This window comes from Acinonyx jubatus, chromosome A1 (genome assembly GCF_027475565.1).
Source record: "Acinonyx jubatus isolate Ajub_Pintada_27869175 chromosome A1, VMU_Ajub_asm_v1.0, whole genome shotgun sequence".
In the NCBI taxonomy this organism is placed as follows: Eukaryota; Metazoa; Chordata; class Mammalia; order Carnivora; family Felidae; genus Acinonyx; species Acinonyx jubatus.
In genome coordinates this window covers 156,765,165-156,783,415 of record NC_069380.1, presented here as the reverse complement: position 1 = coordinate 156,783,415, position 18,251 = coordinate 156,765,165, and the positions used below count along the sequence as shown (strand labels likewise).

At 39.8% G+C, this 18,251-nt stretch overlaps 1 protein-coding gene across 5 annotated transcripts in view; it reads left to right on the top strand.

Annotated features, from left to right (window-relative positions):
• Positions 1 to 18,251, top strand: part of LIX1 (limb and CNS expressed 1) — a 57,136-nt gene that overhangs the window by 28,882 nt on the left and 10,003 nt on the right. For all 5 annotated transcript variants that reach the window (XM_053225156.1, XM_053225153.1, XM_053225154.1 and 2 more), the window contains 2 exons: positions 12,524 to 12,664; positions 14,951 to 15,046. In XM_053225156.1, the coding sequence (XP_053081131.1) occupies positions 12,524 to 12,664; positions 14,951 to 15,046 (237 nt within the window). The remainder of the gene's footprint in view (positions 1 to 12,523; positions 12,665 to 14,950; positions 15,047 to 18,251) is intronic.

Here is an 18,251-nt window from a genome sequence, read left to right as displayed (position 1 = left end):
GGTGCCAAGTAATTGAAAATACTTGAAGTGGAGTATGGGACTGGATTGAAGGATTAATCCTTCTGGTTTCATGAAAGCTGTAAGAGATTATGCCCATTCATTCTTTAGAAAAATGGTATTCAGACTTAGCTTTAGTTTTCTGATTAATCAAAGGAAAGCAGTCAAAAGGCTCTGATGGACACAAACCACTGGTTTTATGCAAAGAAACCTCCCACTGAAGTAAATGGGAGGCTTGTGTCCAAGAAGACTAATTAAAGAACTTTCAGTTAGTCTTGACACCACAAGCCACAAAAAAACAAAGAGCCGGAGGGAAAGACAGCAGCCATAATCTTGTTTAAACTATGCCTTCCTAAATTACTATGTATTAGAAAAAGAGAAGTGAAAATATGATTCATTTTTGAATTTCAAAACAATGAATAAATGACCTATTGATATTAAATTATTTTTCTTTTAGAAAGTTATATTGAAACACATTAGTTCTTATTGTGTCTTTTATAACAGAAACCATCCTCTAATATTACAGGCATTAGGTAGGAATTCATGCATTTTGGACATATTTTCTTTATGCCATTTTCGTCTAGGCAGTTAATCCTTCCCTAGCCACATATCATGACCATGAAAACTTGCAGTAATTTCCATTTTTTTACAATAAGAGCAACACAGAGGCCATCAGATCAACGTCTGGCTCCCCTTTTGATGAACTCAGAAGGAAAGCCACTCACTGCTTCAGCAGCTGTTTCTGTTTTCAAATGCAAAAGGAGAACTTATTTGAGTATTTTATCTTATTTTCTATTTTGATTAAAAGGTTTGATTCAAATTTTGTTTTCCGGCCAGTGACGTGGCCTTCCAGGTAGCCTGCTAGAGTGATTTGGATTAATGAAACTTCATTCTTATTTGGAATAAAAACCAAAAATTCCTTTGAGTGTAGTACTAGACCATGCGATTATTTATGTGCGTAAGTTGGGATTGAATAAAAAATGTGTCCCCTGGCTAAAACACTGATGTGATAGCTCGATTTATTTGAAGTACAGGACACTAAGCCATTTGGGTATCATATCTTTTTTCACATAAACATTTTGCTGTTGTTAAAATTTCTTCACAGAAAATAAATATAGGTGTTAAACATGGTTCGGGTATTTAGGTTGTTTTGTGTATTGCCAACCACCCCACAGAACTGAGACATTTCATATTTCCAGAGGCAAGCCATTGATTGATTTTTTTTCAACAAATATTTGGTGTTGCATAACACGGCTGCACAGTTGAGAGATGTGAGAGGAACACACGGAGCAGATGAGCTCCTAGCAAAGCTCTGTCTCTAAAAGGCTTTTCATTTTTATGCCTCTTAATTTTCACACCAAAACTTTTGCCTGTGAAGATACCTAGAAAAGCTACTTTTCCAGGATATATATGGCCTAAAAGAAGGAGAGGACTGTTTGATTTTATTGTGTTTTAGTTACTTATGGTAGTAAGCATACTTCCCCTGTATTATCAGATATAAAACACATGTTTTACACTTTCATGCATTGAATGATTCTTCTCAAAGTCCACGGAATTAAAAGTATATTTAAATCACAACAAACTAAGTTTATAAAAGTAAGTTTTTACCAGGAGACATGGACTAATAGAAAATATGATTAATTCATAGACTTGGTGAAATGGAATCATAATGTTTTTTTCACTGTTTATTAAATAAGGCCTAGCCTTAACATTCTGTGTCCCAAATAGAGATTTAGTTCTTGCCAGAAAATTGAGACTCTTACCCTACACTAAAGCTGTTTTAATGCAAAGTATTTCTATTTGAAATCATCCATGACCTCTCTTCTCTGTCTCCAGACTTGTACACCTTGACCCAAATGCACAGCACACCATGCAATATAACGTAACTTCTAAAGGAGGCATTTCCTGGTAGAAATCTCCACAGGAAAGCATCCTGTGTTGCAACTAATGAGACCCAAAGATAGGAAGGCTAGTTATAGCCCCTTCCCATTTGAAAGTCATATGTCAAGACTTTAATGACTTGCCCATGAAACTGGGAGTGCATATTGTTTTTTATTTATTTATTTTTTACATTTTATTTATTTTTGATAGACAGAGAGAGACAGAGCAGACGTGGGGGAGGGGCAGGGAGAGACGAGACACAAAATCCAAAGCAGGCTCCAGGCTCTGAGCTGTCAGCACAGGGCCAGACGTGGGGCTCGAACTCACAAACTGCGAGATCATGACCTGAGCCAAAGTCTGATGCTTAACCGACTGAGCCACCCAGGCATCCCAGGAGTGCATGTTGTTTTAATGAGATGTTGTATTTATTCCCCAGCCCTGTTCCCTGACTTTAATCTATGTCTTTTCTTAGTGAGCAAAGTGAACAGAGATGCTTGGCCTCCAAATAGAACAGAGTGCAGTGAAAGAAATGCTTGGGAAGAGAATCCACAGTAAATAAAGACTTGGGACTATCTTCACAGGAGTCTCCAAGCCCCTAGCTGAATGAGCTTTAGGAAGATACTGTCTCTCGAGTTGCTGAGTGAGGAAGAAAAGCTGACTCCATCTTGCCCCGTCCCCCCTCCATCCCTCTCAGTGCAATCAGAGCCAAGTCCTTTTACATCAAAGCAACTATAAAAATAAACCAAAACTTTGAGCCCTGATCAATTCATCTTGTCTTCACCTGAACTTGAAAAAAGCAAAGGAATAAAAGAAAAAAGGGGAAAGAAAAAAACAAGGAGCAAAACACAACATGGTTTTGTAATAGTTACCAGGGACCTTGGTCTAGGTATGTGTGTAGAATAGCATTTGCAGCAGAGGTAAACTAGGAGGAGGCCAGGTGGTTTATATTATAAAAATAACATTCTGACCCACCATGTGCATGAAACGTTTCTTTCAGTTGACAGGAACTGGTGAGTTTTCTCTGAAAATTGGACTCCCAGACCACTCCCCTCCCCCATACCTAGCAAAGACCCCGATTCCCAGCACACACAGAGTTCCAAATTGCTCCCAACATATTTGCAGCCAGCCTGACCTACAGAGAAAGAGACGCAATATTAACTTGAGTGACTGAGTTTCAACGGTTGCCCTTTTTCACATCACCATCTGGAAGGAGAAAAAATGCTAATATATCCACAATTAGAAAAATTGGAACACATGCAAATGTTCATGCTTAGACCAGGGCAGTCAAGGTCTTAAAGAACTGAAAAGGGGACAATTAGCAGCAGGGCCTGGCTTGCGGCATTCTTTGTGCTGATGCCTTGCTGTCAGGATGAAACAGAGGTGTTGGTGACACTGACCAGAGCTGGCAGGCCATACACACACAACTCTGCAAGTCGCTTGCTGAGACTTGAACTCTGATTCCCAAAAGCAAAATTTTTCCAACCACCTGAATGACAGACTTGACAGCCTAAAGGACTTGGGCAAGAATTCTCACCTCTCAGTCAGTTTATTTGGTTTTGCCACCTGCAAAGTCCCAGCTCAGGACATCCCTTGGGTAAATGTGCCATTCAGGGAATGCCACCTAAGTAACACTGACCTGCCCTTGACCCCAAGGGGGACAACATTTTCAGGTCTGAATTCATACGTAGATTCGATCTGTCACATTTGCTATTACTGTTCTTATTCAAAAATCTAATTTCTTAAATAGACTATTTTTCAACTCCTTGGCTATCATTAGTAGGGACTGAGTTAAGTGTGCCTAACTTGGTTTTGTACATTTTGGACCTACAAACCATTTTTTTTTCTTGCTGTCTTTCAAATACAAATATGAAAGGGGCGCCTGGGTGGCTCAGTCAGCCAGGAGACAGAAGTCTGATGTCCTCGCAGAGCCTGCATCAGATCCTCTGTCCCCCCTCTCTCTGCCCTCTCTCCTGCTTATGCTGTCTGTCTGTCCATCTGTCTCTCTCTCTCTCAAAAAAAAACAAAAAACAAAAACAAAACTTGAAGCCACAAGAGAATTAAAATAAATAAATAAATAAATAAATAAATAAATGAAAAATCCTAAAAAGTCTGATGTTTAAGATGGAAAAAAGTTACTTATATTGATGTCTTTCCATGTGCTTTCCTATGGAAAACACTGTAGTTGAGATGTATGTACAGTAACATCTTGAGGTCCAGAAACAGCCATTCAACCCATGTATTCTTCCTATTTTCTAATACTAAGCATGGGGAAAATTATTAATCAAATGAAGGCTCTCAGGAAAGTAACTGTTCAGAGTATAAATTGTGCCAGCCTAACCAGGTTTCTAGGAACAGTAACACATTTATCAATACTTGTAAAGTATTTAATAAATAATTAACATTAAAATTCGTTTCTTATTAGGCATTTCTATTTTTTTCCCTTTTTTTTAATGTTTATTTTTGAGAGGTTGGGGTGGGGGGGTGCAGAATTTTTTCCCTTTTTTTTAATGTTTATTTTTGAGAGGTTGGGGTGGGGGGGTGCAGAGAGAGAGGAAGACACAGAATCGGGAGCAGGCTCCAGGCTCCGAGAGCTATCAGCATCAGCAAAGAGCCCGATGCGGGGCTCCAACTCACGAGCCGTGAAGTCACGACCTGAGCCAAAGTCAGACACTTAACCTACTGAGCCACACAGGCACCCCAGGCATTTCTATTTTAATAACATGTACATGACACCCAAAATTTTATTTTACTTAAGAACTTCTGTACATCCTAAAAAGTTGATAAGTTACTATTTTATTTCAGGACAACCTACTGACTCACAAATTAATCTTGGTTGAATAATTTGCCATTGTACAGTGCCACAGTTTGGGAAATTATCATGGAAGGAATAAAAACTGCTGAGCAGAAAAGGAAAATGGAGACCTCACTTACTTAAATCAACAGTGCTTATATACTTCCTAAGGGCCTAATTTTAGAACTGTCATAAAGAATTTTTTTTTCAACCTGAACACTGTATTCCTTGATTCTTTGGTAGAAGCAATTTCACTAGTGAGAAATTAGCATTTTGATGATAGCAGAGGTGGACTTCCTATTGTGATATTGTGATTTATAATAAGAAATACATATTTCTTATCCTTCAACACATATGTCTTTATCCTTCCTGGTCCCTAGCGCAAAACTCCTAAAATGCTGAGAACTTCTTAAGTGGTAAGAATAAAAAGGTATATTTTATTACTCACAAAAAAACCCTTTCTTCCACACCTGAGTTTATGTTAATGAGGTGATTTCTGAAAAGCCCCTAATGATGATGGTTGGTTGCCAAAGGAACCAACCAAATGAGTGGAAGATTGAAAGTTTCAGACCAAGCAACTGACCTCTTAGGAGAGGGGCTAAAAATTAACTTAATCATTGATGGTCAAAGATCTAATCAATCATGCCTATGTTATGAATCCTCCACAAAAATCCTAAGTGATGGGACTTGGAGAGCTTCTAGGTTAGTGTACATATGGAAGTTTTGGGAAGGTGGTACACCTGGGAAGGACATGGTACTCTGAGCCCCTTCCCACATTTGTGCCTTATGCATCTTTTCCTCAGGCTGTTCCTGAATTGTATCCCTTCATAATAAATGAGTAAACTAATAAGTGTACCATTTTCCTGAATTCTGAGAGTTGTTCTAGCAAATGATAGAAGAGGAGGGAGTAATGGGAACTACTCATTTTTAACAGGTTAATCAGAAACCTAGGTGACAACCTGGACTTGCTATTGATGTCTGAAGTGGGAGCAGTCTTGTAGGACAGAGCCATTAATCTATGGGATGTGATGCTATTTCCAGGTAGATAGTTTAAGAATTATGTTAAAATGTAGGACATCCAGCTGGTGTCAGAGAATTTGTTTGCATGGGGGAAATAGTTGTGTTGGTGACCAGAGTATAGAAGTATAGCATGTTTTTGTATAGTAGAGGAGAGACCTAGACTTTTCAACCATGAAGCCAGTGAAGCTTCTATCTAGGTTCCTTCCAAATCACAGTGCCAACTTTTTAAATTCATAATTTCATATTTTCCTTAAACAAGGTCCACCAAATTGTGTGAACTTCAGGCCCCACAAAATCATGGTTCTGACCCTGATATTTACAAATGAGACACTAATGGGACAGAAGCCTCCAAGAGAAGTCCTGGATTCACCTGCCTCAGAATCACCTAGAAAGTTAAAATGCAGACCTCCCCACTGCAATCCTTTTAAAGAAACTGATTAAATTGGTCAGATTGGGGCCTGGGAACGTGCATGTTTAACCATTTCCCCCAGTGATCTTACTATGAACACTAAAGTTTCTGAACTCTTGGTTCAGATCCTGGCCTAGGCTTATCAATGATCTTCACAGTGTACCTAGGGCTCTTAGTGGCTTGTTGGTGATCTAGCATGCAAAATAAAATATAAGGCAAGAATGAACTGGTCTTGGGGTAATTTCTTATCTAATGGAGTTGGGGACATTTAATTTAAATGACTTTTTCTCTTGAAGAGTTAACAAACACTTCTTAAAATTATTGAGCACTCATATGTGGTAGAATTATAAATTCTCTTGGCCCCATACTTCATCAAGGGGTAACTTCCAGCCAGCATTAGAAATTTCCTACAAGGGATGACATTTGATCTTCTCATCTAATCATAGCTGGCCTCTCTCTCCATTTTTCTTCTTCCTATTGTCCAGTTAGAGGAAAGCACCAAAAGGACAGTAGAAAGGAAGCAGATATAGAATAATTGTCAGCACATTCCCCTCTTCACTAAGCACAGTTGCTTGCCACAGCATACTGCTTCCTCTTTGCCTTTTTGTTCTGAATGAAGTTGAATTTGTCATGCGGGGATGGGAGGAGACAATCTTAAAGTCTTTTGTCAAAATGACCCAAAGAGTATCAAAATAGGAGCTTTGGCTAAAGAACTATATCAATTTGAGGAGTGCTATGAGATTTTAGCTAAATTATTTATTCCATCTATTCCAAGGTGTGTGACCATTTCTGTGACAAGCACAATAGTGTAGTAGTTAAAAATCTTGGCTCTCAAGTCAGGGAGACCTGGGGTTTAATCTTTTTTTCGTCACTTTTTAAGTTATATAACCTTGGGATATGACCTCTGTTTCCTTATCTGCAAAATAAGATAACAAAGAGAAATGCCTTTATATCAGTGATCTATGGCTGGGTAACAAATTACCTCAAAACTTAAACTCATTGTCTCATACTGGAGGTTTATAGTCAAGCTGTCAGTTGGAGCTGAAGTCATCTGAAGGCTTGATCTGTTCTGGAGGATCAGCTTCCAATATCACTCAGATGTCTGTTGGCAGAAGGCATTAGTTCCCTACCATGTGTGTTTTTTTGTAGCACTGCTTACAACATGGCAGTGGCCTTTTTCCAGAGAAAGCTATCTAAGAGAGAAAGCAAGTGTTACCAAGACAGATACCACAGTCCTGTTTATAACCTAATGTTGAAAGTGACATACCATATAACTTCTGTCACATTCTACTGGTTACATACACCAGCCCTGGAATAGTGTGGGAGGGGACTGCATAAAGGTGTGGATGCCAGGAGCAGAGATCATGGGGAGCTATCTTGGGGCTGGGTACCACTGCCTTCCAATAGTTTTCCTCAGCACTGCCGCACTCTTTTATTTATTTTTTATTTTTTGCTTTAATTTTAGATTCGAGCCAGGAGGCTTTGAAATGATTATTGTGATTTATAATGTATCAACAAATGAAAGGCATCTGAGCATCAAGATAAATGTCTGAGTGGGGTCTACTAGCTGCTTGAAAATCATGTGGCTTCACATGCCTAAGAAATCCACAGCTGACTATCTCAACTATTAAATATTCCAGCTCTGCACTTTAACAAAGTGCAAAGGACAGAAGTTGTCTCTCTATATTAACAAGTAAGAATGGTTAGCGGATAAGGCATGGTTTATGAATCTGTATTTATGATTGGGGTCTGGCTGAAAAACTGAGAATAAACTATACAACCTGGGAAGTCTAATTGTAGCAGGAAGTTGTTTTGAAATAACATCATACTTCATTCACTCTCCAACTGATGTCTTTGATGACCAATTTGGACACATGAATAAAGTGTCCTGTCACTTACCCTATTTTATTTTCTTGCAGCATTTCCTACTGATGGTAACCGTAATGGTGCCTATTCTTACAACCGAATCCACACTCTGATGTAGATTTGCCAAGCAGATTGCTTCTGGCTACATTTCTTGCCCAAGTGCAGGCCCTTATGGTTTGAGAGATCCCATTTAAATATCCCTAAAGAAAAATATGCAGCCTTTACTGGCTTGGATTTGTAGCTCTAAATTTTAGAAGAAAGCGGCTGGTTAACATTATAGACATTTTGAAGTACTTGTCTTTTAGAAATGCAAAGAACAATAGCAAGAAAAGCCTTTTGATGATTCAGAATTTATTTTATTTTATGTACTTATTAATTGGTACACTTTCTCCCCCATTTTAACCAAAGATTCTGTACATTGAAACAATAAAATAAGTAAAGACATGTGTCTGCTTTAAAATCTTGATATTGGTGAAGTCTCCGTAGTCCTTTTTCATGCTTTCTGGGAAAAGGCTCTTCTGTTCTCTCAGCCCAGCAGCACTTTGATCTCAAAAGCAGTGCCATTTGGTTGTAAATGTATGTGGCGCCTTTGATCTACTACTTAGCTGGTCTTATTTAAAATAGATAGCTTCTTTTATCTAAGTAGTGTTTACTAGGTCTCTCTCTATGAAAGACAGTTTAAATTGCTATTATTTAGATAGAAAGCTATATAAAGTTTCTTAAGATTGCCCAGATCTGAATCTAATTTCTCTAAACTCTAAAACCCCCAATGGCTCTATTATAGATTTTGTAAAGAAAATTCCTATTAAAATGGGATACTCCTACAGATGTCAGGTAATATTTGCAAAAACTTTGCTTTCTGATGGGAAACTGACTTTACAAAGAATAATAAACATATTCTACATTCAAGCAAAAATGGTAATCTTAGAGTGCCTGAACTAATGGCAATTATCCCTCAGAAATTCACATATTAATAGATTTTTATATTACTGTGTTATACATACCATACAGGGTATATTGAAATGGGATTTTTAAAATAATAAGTACATGTATTTAATTCTCTTCTTTCTGAGGGTTTTTTGAGCATTTTGTCAGGTGCCTTAAAGACTTATTGAATTTTTGGGGTGCCTGGGTGGCTGAGTCAGTTAAGTGTTTGACTTTGTCTCACTTCATGATCTCACGGTTTGTGGGTTTGTGAATTCAAGCCCTTGCATCGGGCTCTGTGCTGACAGCTCAGAGCCTAGAGCCTGCTTCAGATTCTGTGTCTCCTTCTCTCTGCCCCTCCTCCACTCATGCTCTGTCTCTGTCTCTCAAAAATAAAAATATTTTTAAAAAATTAAAAAAAAAAGACTTGTTGAATTTTCTAGACTGTATTCAACTGAATACAGCAACAAGCTGAATGTCATTCAACAAGCTATATTTCAAGTACAGAGACATAAAGATGACTTAGTCACCGACTCTGCCTTTAGGATGCTTACCGCCTAGGGTTATGGGGCAGAGCACTGGCAGATAATTACATGGCAGTGTGGTGAATGCCTCTCATAAACAGTGATCCTCCCACCCTCACCTTGGAGTGGTCAGGGAAAACTTCCTGGAAGTGGTAACACCTGAGCTTCCGTGGAAGCCCACTGATTCAGAACTCAGTGTTCCATAAATTCTCAGCCAAGTCCATATGACAAAATCAACCTATCTGTCCAGACCCCCCTAATTGAATAAAGTAGCCTAAACCTCAGGAGAGAGCTAAATCTTAAAAGGCTTTTGCTGCCTAAAGCTATCCCAAAGACTTCTTGCTTGTCATTCAACTCTAAGGGGAAAAACCCCAAATCACTTTCATATATATTTTAGAACTTTAGCACCATTCTTTTTTTTTTTTAAGTTTATTTATTTATTTTGAGAAGAAGAAGAGAGAGAGGGAGACAGAGCAGGGGAGGGGCAGAGAAAGAGAGAAAGAGGGAGTACCAAGTAGGCTCCATGCTGTCAGTGTAGAGCCTGACATGCAGGACTCAATCTCACAAACCAAATTGTGAGATAATAACCTGAGCCAAAACCAAGAGACAGATGCTCAGGGTCTCCTGGGTGGCTCAGTCAGTTAAGCATCTTACATCAGCTCAGGTCATGATCTCACGGCTCGTGAGTTCGAGTCCTATGTCAGGCTCTGTGTTGACCGCGGAGCCTGGAACCTTCTTCGGATTCTGTGTCTCCCTCTCTCTCTGCCCCTCTCTTGCTCACGCTCTGTCTCTATCTCTCAAAATTAAATAAACATAAAAAAAAATTTTTTTAAGACAGATGCTCAACTGAGCCCCCCCCCCCAGGCACCCCAGCACCATTCTTTATTTAAGAGGAGATATTGGAACTCTCTCTGTGTTATAAATTAAAATAGCTGTGTATAATTGCTGTTTTGTTAGGCTACTGCACGTTTTTTCCATCCTCCCTGGGGTCACGTTTCTATTTCAGAAGTTTTGTCATTATTTCATCTGGACCCTAACCATGTGGAGCACTTCCAAGTGCTGACCCTGGGAGCAGGCACTCTGGAGGATGCTCAAGAAGTATACAAGCTGACTTCCCAGGCCTGGAGGTTGGGAGAGGGGCAGGAAGAAGTGATCCGTAGCCAAGTACGGGATCGTTACAATAGTTGTCTCAACTGTCCAAAGAGGGAGGTTGCGGTGGGAAAATCACAGGGGCTGGAGCCTGACCTCAGGGGATTCATACTGGGTTTGTGGAGATGGAGAGGAGAGGCCAGCCTCTGGAAGATACAAGAGCACGAGTTTGAAGTGTTCCTCAGTCAGTGTCCGCATAGTCAGCGTGGGGCAGATGAGGTAGAGGTGGGGAGGTGTAGAAAGCAAACTGAGGGGGTTTAGCTTTTTCCCTGTGGAATTAGTGAATTCTTGAGGCTACAAAACTACAAAATAAATTGGGATCTTTGGTATTTTCCCTGTTCTTTCACATCAGTCACCAACCACTACTGATTCTGAGAAGCATGCATTTTAGGTGGTAGGAGCCTTGGAGACCAGAGGGCCTGGCCTCCCCATTTGTCCAGTGAGGAAATACGTCCCAAAGTTTAGGAAGCCCGGGTCTCATGATCACGAAGTAGCAGAGCCAGAGGTGACTGTCCACGTTGTTGACCAGGACCTGCTTCTGGGCTTCTCTTCCCAGGGCTTGTTTCCCACCAGGAGTTTTGGAGTAGGTTCTACGACCCTTGGCAGTTCATAGGAACCTGTGGGAGAAATGGCATCACACCCTCCAGTAGGAGTGAGCTCCAAGGACAGTGCAGTTCTCACAGGGCTTCATCCCTATACCTGGATCCCCAGGGTCCATGCTAAGCCAGAATTTGAATAAGAGGAGTTGTAGCTGACAACAAAAGAAACAGGATAGAAAAGAATCAAGACACATTGAATGACCCATGTGAGCCACAGGAAAGTGAGGTTAGGAGAATGGAGAGCAATATTACTTTTAGGAGGAATTATTATTTTTTTTAATGAGTTGCTAATCATAGTCTGCCTATGGTTCCTAACTTGAGAAAGACCAAACAGGGCATATCCCACCCAAACTGTGTGGACTGAGAGCAAGGTGGAAAGGGTGATCCTCAAGAATATCAGGGAATGGTTATTAGAAGGAAAGTGGGGGATAAATGCTGGAAAAGAAAAACAATAGATTTTGACATTAGCTCCCTTGTCCTAACCTGGACATGTAAGCACACATAAGACTGAGATATTCCCATGTGTCAGGTGTTCTCAGGATTTTACCTATTTTAACTAATTGTGCCTATTCTCAATGTGATGACATAGGAATTACTATTATTACCATTTACAGAGGAGGAAATTGAGACACAGAAAGGGCTAACTTGCCTATAGTCTTTCAGCAAATAAGTACCATAGCTTGAATCTGAATCTAAGAAGTCTAACTCCGGAAACTGTTTTCAATTATTCTGTTAAAAATATCTCCAGGGAACCTGGGTGGCTCAGATGGTTAAGTGTCCATCTTTGGCTCAGGTCTTGATCTCATGGTCCATGGGTTTGAGTCCCACATCTGACTCTGTGCTGACAGCTCAGAACCTGAAGCCTGCTTCGGATTCTGTGTCTCCCTCTCTCTCTGCCCCTCCCCTGCTCATGTTCTGTCTCTCTGTCTCTCTCAAAAATAAAATTAAAATAAAAATTAAAAAAATATATATCTCCCATTTTCCTTCTTTCCTTACATTTTTCTCCTTCTGAAATAAGGATTTGAGGAAGGCACTGAAGACAAATGTAATCACCAAGTACACAGTAGTAGCCATTATTACTTTTATTATTATTTATTAACAGTTTTCAAAGCCTCTGGTGCAGAGTAGACATTCAATGACAGTAAAATAAGACAAAAATCAATGGAAGACCAACCGAGACATTTTCATGGACTCTAAGGCAGAAAGATAATCTCATGATCTTCAGGAGATTAGCAATGAGTAAGGAAGAATAGGTTTAGAGAGTAAATGTATGAATGGAAATGTCCAGAGATCCACTGAGGCAGTGAAAAAAATGGTGAGATGCTGAATCCTGTAATAACTCCTTTTCTCTTTTCTTCTTAAGTGCTGCCTAAGTAGAGCTGAGGCCAGACGGGATGCAGCTAAAGTGGCCCTAATCAACTCCCTCTTCAATGAGCTGCCCTCTCGAAGGATCACTAAGGAATTCATTATGGAGAGTGTGCAGGAAGCAGTTGCCTCCACCAGTGTGAGTAACCACTAGGTAGAGCTGGCTGCACTGAAACACTGAGGCATTTCAATCTTGGGAAATACTTAAATAAGCAAATTCTTTAAGAACTGTGCAGGAACTTGGGGAACTTTTTTTTTTAAAAGAACTTGGGGAGTTCCTTGTGCAGGAACTTTTTTTAAAGAACTTGGGGAGCCTGTCTGGCTCAGTTGTGAGTTCAAGCACCACACTGGGCATAGAGTTTACTTAAAAAAAAAAAAAAAAAAGAATTGTGCAAGTTTAAGTTTTACCCATGAAATCATTGATTTTCAACAAAACTAACACTTGGATTAGAAATCAAGAAATTGGAACTGTCTTCCTATGCCACATCACAGAAATATTTTTTAGACGCCCTGGATCACCATTAACCAAACTTTAAATCAAAGTAGATAATTTGATCCATCCTGATTTGTTTACTTGAATGTTAGCTATTTGAAAAGCGTTGATTCTTTTAGGGTTTGGGAATGCATACAACTGAATACTGTTTTAATGTAGAGATAAACTAGCTCATTTTTCCCCCAAACTTGACTGATGATAAAAATTATCTGAAGTGCTTTAGTAAAAGTACCAATTCCCCAGCCAGTGTAGGAATCTGGCAATCTGTATTTTTAAGGAAAGGCTGACTGCTCAGATATGGAAAAGCCATATTCCCAATATTTGTTAGCTCTTAGAATTATCATGCTTAATAGGAATTACTTCTTTCAGAGAGCTGAAAACTTTTTACAGAGAAAATTTCTATAATGGACATAATTAATGCAAAATGCTGTAAGAACAAAAACTGTCTTAGAAATCCAGGAGTAGATGATTTGCCCCTTGTATTATGTGAAGCTTCTGATACTTGTTACCTGCAAACTACAATGGATGAAGCCTTGGTTTCTTACTGTGGCAGGTGTCTCTGTGTGTGTCCTCCAAAAACAGGAACTTGGCATTACTGAGGGAATTAGCCACCTCCTGATTTTGCCATTAGCATGGATAAACCCCATCTGAGATTTACATTCTCTGATTACCTTAATCTGCTTATAAAGGTTCTGTCATTTTGGAGAAGCTGCTGAAAATGAAGGACACATTATCACCCTAGCAGTGACCCTTTTGTTCCTTTTCCCCTCGTAAATGCTCTTGTCACCCCCAAGAGAGATAAGAGAAGGGGTAAGGGACAGAGAGTGGTTGACCTGGCAGGAAGACATCAGGGGGCTCTGTTCTGTATCTGCTGTCAGGATGAAAGGAAGCCTTTATTTTCTTGCCCTGTAAATTTTAAGTGCCTTTGAGGAAGAGAGTTAGGAAAATGATGCCTGATTTATATGTGTGGAATTTACTCAGGAGCAGGGAGGGGCCCTCAGTGTAAATGTAATTTATCATTTTTTTCATGGAAATTTCTCAGGAAAGAGAATATATAAGGTTTGCAGGCTCTGGATGGATTTCCTCTGGGATATTTAAAAAGCCAACATAAATATTTCAGCAGCAGCATGTTAATGTTATTGCATTCAAAAGCTATAAATTTGCTAGTATCTGATGCTGGCAGTTGTTTGTTCAGTCTCACAAAGGCATTGCCCACTTTCCCAGAAATCCAAGGCCCTGGGATACTAAAGGGCAGGCCCCAATGCCAGCCCACAGCTTGTGTTAGTTTTTTTATTGTTACTACCCCTAACTAAATTGAAGGGAAATTTCAGTTCTACTCGTCACCCACCCACCTTGTTTCCTAAAGATTAAGCAGTCCAGAAGTGAAAAAATATACACCAAGATCCATGTCTCCAGGTCAAACACCAATGTATTATAAGATCTCCCATTAAGAATCATGGCAGTAAAATATAAATGGTCCGTACAACCAGAGAATTATTTCCCTCTCAGTTATATAATCTTGCCTGGTTGCCATCAAATCAGAACAGGGTCAGCATTTCAATGTTTCAAATAACAGATGAAGGCAGCCTCAGAGGGCAACCACTCAAACATTACCACCATCAACAGCAAAGACCTTGTGCAAGATACAGGAATTTCTACTTTGGGAAAATTATTCTTTTAGCAAGTATATAATTAGTTAACATTCTAATCAAAATCTAGATTCAAATTGATTACAAAATCTTCCTCTTTACTCTGAGTCATGATGAGATTAAGAATTTTATCCCAAATCAACTGGACACTTGGTTGTAGAATGCACACCTGAAAGGTCAGGAAAATTGAAATTTCACTGTAGGGCCATGGCATTAATTCGTGAACACCAAAAGTAGAGGAGGGAAAATCCATAATATTTTCCTTCTCTGCTTTCCTCCCAAGGGCACTTTGGATGATGCAGACGACCCCAGCACCAGCATTGGAGCCTACCACTACATGTTAGAGTCAAACATGGGGAAGACCATGCTGGAATTTCAGGTATCTGACTTCCTGCTATATGTTTAATTTTGCTACACAATCCAGAAACTTGTGAGAATGCCACTCTTATCATTAACATCTCCTTTCCCAATAGTCTAGTCTTTTTTTTTTTGTTTTGGGCCTTTTAACCTAACCCTCTTAGACTCCAGCATGGTAGCTCCATTATAGCCACACCTCAGTAGACTAAAACAAACAAGCAAACAAAGCAGTCTTTACTTTCTTAAAGGGAAGTAAAAGGCTTAAGTCTAAGGAACAGCTGGGGAACACCACCACTTGAAGACCTTGTAACATTTCACCAGCTTTTCAGCACAAAGTTCCTTTTAAGCCAAACTGAACACTTTGAAGTGTTGGTTTTGACCATTTGGTTCTTAATTTTCAGAAGTCATAGATGAAGTTGCCTACAGTGTACATTAAACAATGCCCCCCTCACTTCTGGCATTTCCACTAAACAAGATCTGCTACCACCCATTGTTAACTAAATCAAAACATTTATCAAGCTGTAACTCTGTTTCATCCACTGCTGACAAGCAATAATAGAGCTGAAGAACTATATTACTTATTATTTGCAAATCAGTAACATTAACAATAAGAATAATACTCATTGACACTTATTGGATGCTTACTTTGTCTGACACTGTGCTCACTGTGCTGAGCATTTAACAAATAGCATAATTTAACACTCACAATAAACATATGAGTATTTATTATCCCCATGTCATCAGGAAAGGAAATGTGCCATATTTAGTCAATTGCAGAGCAAGGGTTCAGACCCATGCAGTCTAATTTCTGAGCTCACAGTCCCAACTGTTATCTTTTATTGGACTGGGCAGATGAAAATTCAGCAGTGATTGGGCATGAAATGTGTGCCCTCTAAAAAAACTAAACTTGGATATTGAATATCCATATTTATGCAATGCTAATAGGAATCAATACACAATGTTATAATGAAGAGACTATACCTCCAGTATTTCTGTTGTTAGATTCCGAGAAGCAATCAAAGATACAATGTTTTATGGACCCAAATGTTCATTATGGTGTAGTTTACAGTGGTCTCACAGTTGAGCTCTGAAGCCACCAGCTTTCAAATACCTTTCAAACTATTTTCTGGACTGCAGTGCCATAGCCACTTTGTAGGTGGATACGTCCCTCCTGCCCATTTTTAAAAATCAGTATTTTCCTTCATTAGGCATTTGTTTTGTTCTCAAAATTACCCTCTCTTCATTCAGTCACCCAGTTTTTTTTTTTTTTTAATGTTTATTTATTTTTGAGAGAGAGAGAGAGAGTAAGTACTTATGAGTCGGGGAGGGGCAGAGAGAGAGGCAGAGGATCTGAAGCCAGCTCTGCACTGTCAGCACAGAGCCTGATGTGGGGCTTGAACCCACTAACTGTGAGATCATGACCTGGACTGAAGTCAGACGCTTAACCAAATGAGCCACTCAGGCACCATCCCGTTTTCTTTTTAAGTGGCAGTGGTCTCACTGGCCTTTGAGGCTGATTGTCTTGGTTTTGAAGAGACTGGGTATCCCTAAAGCATACCCTCTGGGATAGACAGGGGCATGCATCAGCTCAGTGATTCTGAGCCCAGACTCTGAAGTGGGCTGGCCCAATTTAGCTTGGCTCTGCTTCTCACCTCTAAATCTGTTTCCTCATTGTATGTAAATTAGGGAAACTATTAGTACTGGCACTACCTCACAGTGCCATGGTGAGCATTAGATGGGACAATATAGAAAGAGTCCAGAACAGTTCCTAGCATATGGTAAATAATGAATATTGGGGCGCCTGGGTGGCTCAGTTGGTTAAACGGCCGACTTCGGCTCAGGTCATGATCTCGCGGTCCGTGAGTTTGAGCCCCGCGTCGTGCTCTGTGCTGACAGCTCGGAGCCTGGAACCTGTTTCGGATTCTGTGTCTCCCTCTCTCTGACCCTCCCCCGTTCATGCTCTGTCTCTCTCTGTCTCAAAAATAAATAAACGTTAAAAAAAATTTTTTTTTAAATACTCAATGAATATTGACAACTGTTATTATATATACTTCTGAAGAAAGACTGCTTCACCTGAAAGGCTACCAGATGGATTCCCTTGGCAACTTTATCTAACCTAAAGGTTTCAAATGAGGAAAAGATACCTCCCTGCACTAAATATTTCAGGGCTCTTGCTGTAGGATAAAAGGGTGGAACTGTAAAGGGTCCATACTTTTCCCCCATAAATAATCTAAAGTCAAAGAGAAAAAAATGAAAGGGAAGAGGATAACACAAAAGAAAGAACACCAATTTGTCAAAATTGGATAGACTGTGTGACACCTGCCCTACCACTTCCCACCTGGGCACTTCAGTATTCTGAGACTCAATTTTCTCATCTATCAAATAGGAATCATAATGCCCATTGTGTAGGATTTTTGTGGAATGCACATAACGTGACATTTATACAGCATCTAGTACAGTAATTTCCCCAAGGAAGAACCTCATTGATTTTAATTCCTCCCCTCTCAACCCCAACCAAAGAAAATTGTACTTCTTTTACTATAAAATGAATGCTGCCTGCTCTAGTACATAGTAGCTTGTATGTGATTTAGTAGCTGTTTTCAGAAAACTAAGAATGATTTTTGAATGTAATCAGGTTATTAATCTGGCAAAGATGAGGGAGGCAGGATTTTTAAAAATTCTTAAAATTTTGTCCAAATACTATGAAAGGCTGTACTCAACCACCTTTTAGTAATACTTTAATTACCTTGCAATGGGCTGTATGTTTTCTGTGTGGTCTATGTAGTAACGTATTTAAGTATGTGAAATAATAACTTGAATCAAACTGTGGAAATGGTTCATAAATTCTCAGAACAGAGGCTGGGGACAGGATGGGGGACAAAGGAAGAGGATGTGAGGGCAGGAAAAATCCAAACTCACTCCCCCAGTAGGGATGCTGGCAACCCAGGAGGACGGCTGTGGAACACATCTCTTTTCCTTCCGCCAGTTCTAGGTTGCCTGCTGGGTCCCAGCACATTCCTTGGTGGCCTGGGTTAAATGCATCAGCTTGTTTCTTCACAGAATGGGAATTGACCACAGACCTGGGCTGTTTGTAGCCGACACAGCAATTCAGTACCCCTGGTGGGTAATAGACTTATGTCTGTATCTAGCTACGGATGACTATACCATATAAAAACAAGGCGGGTGTCTCCTGACTGCCTGCAGGCTTTCCAGGGGGGCTGTCAAGG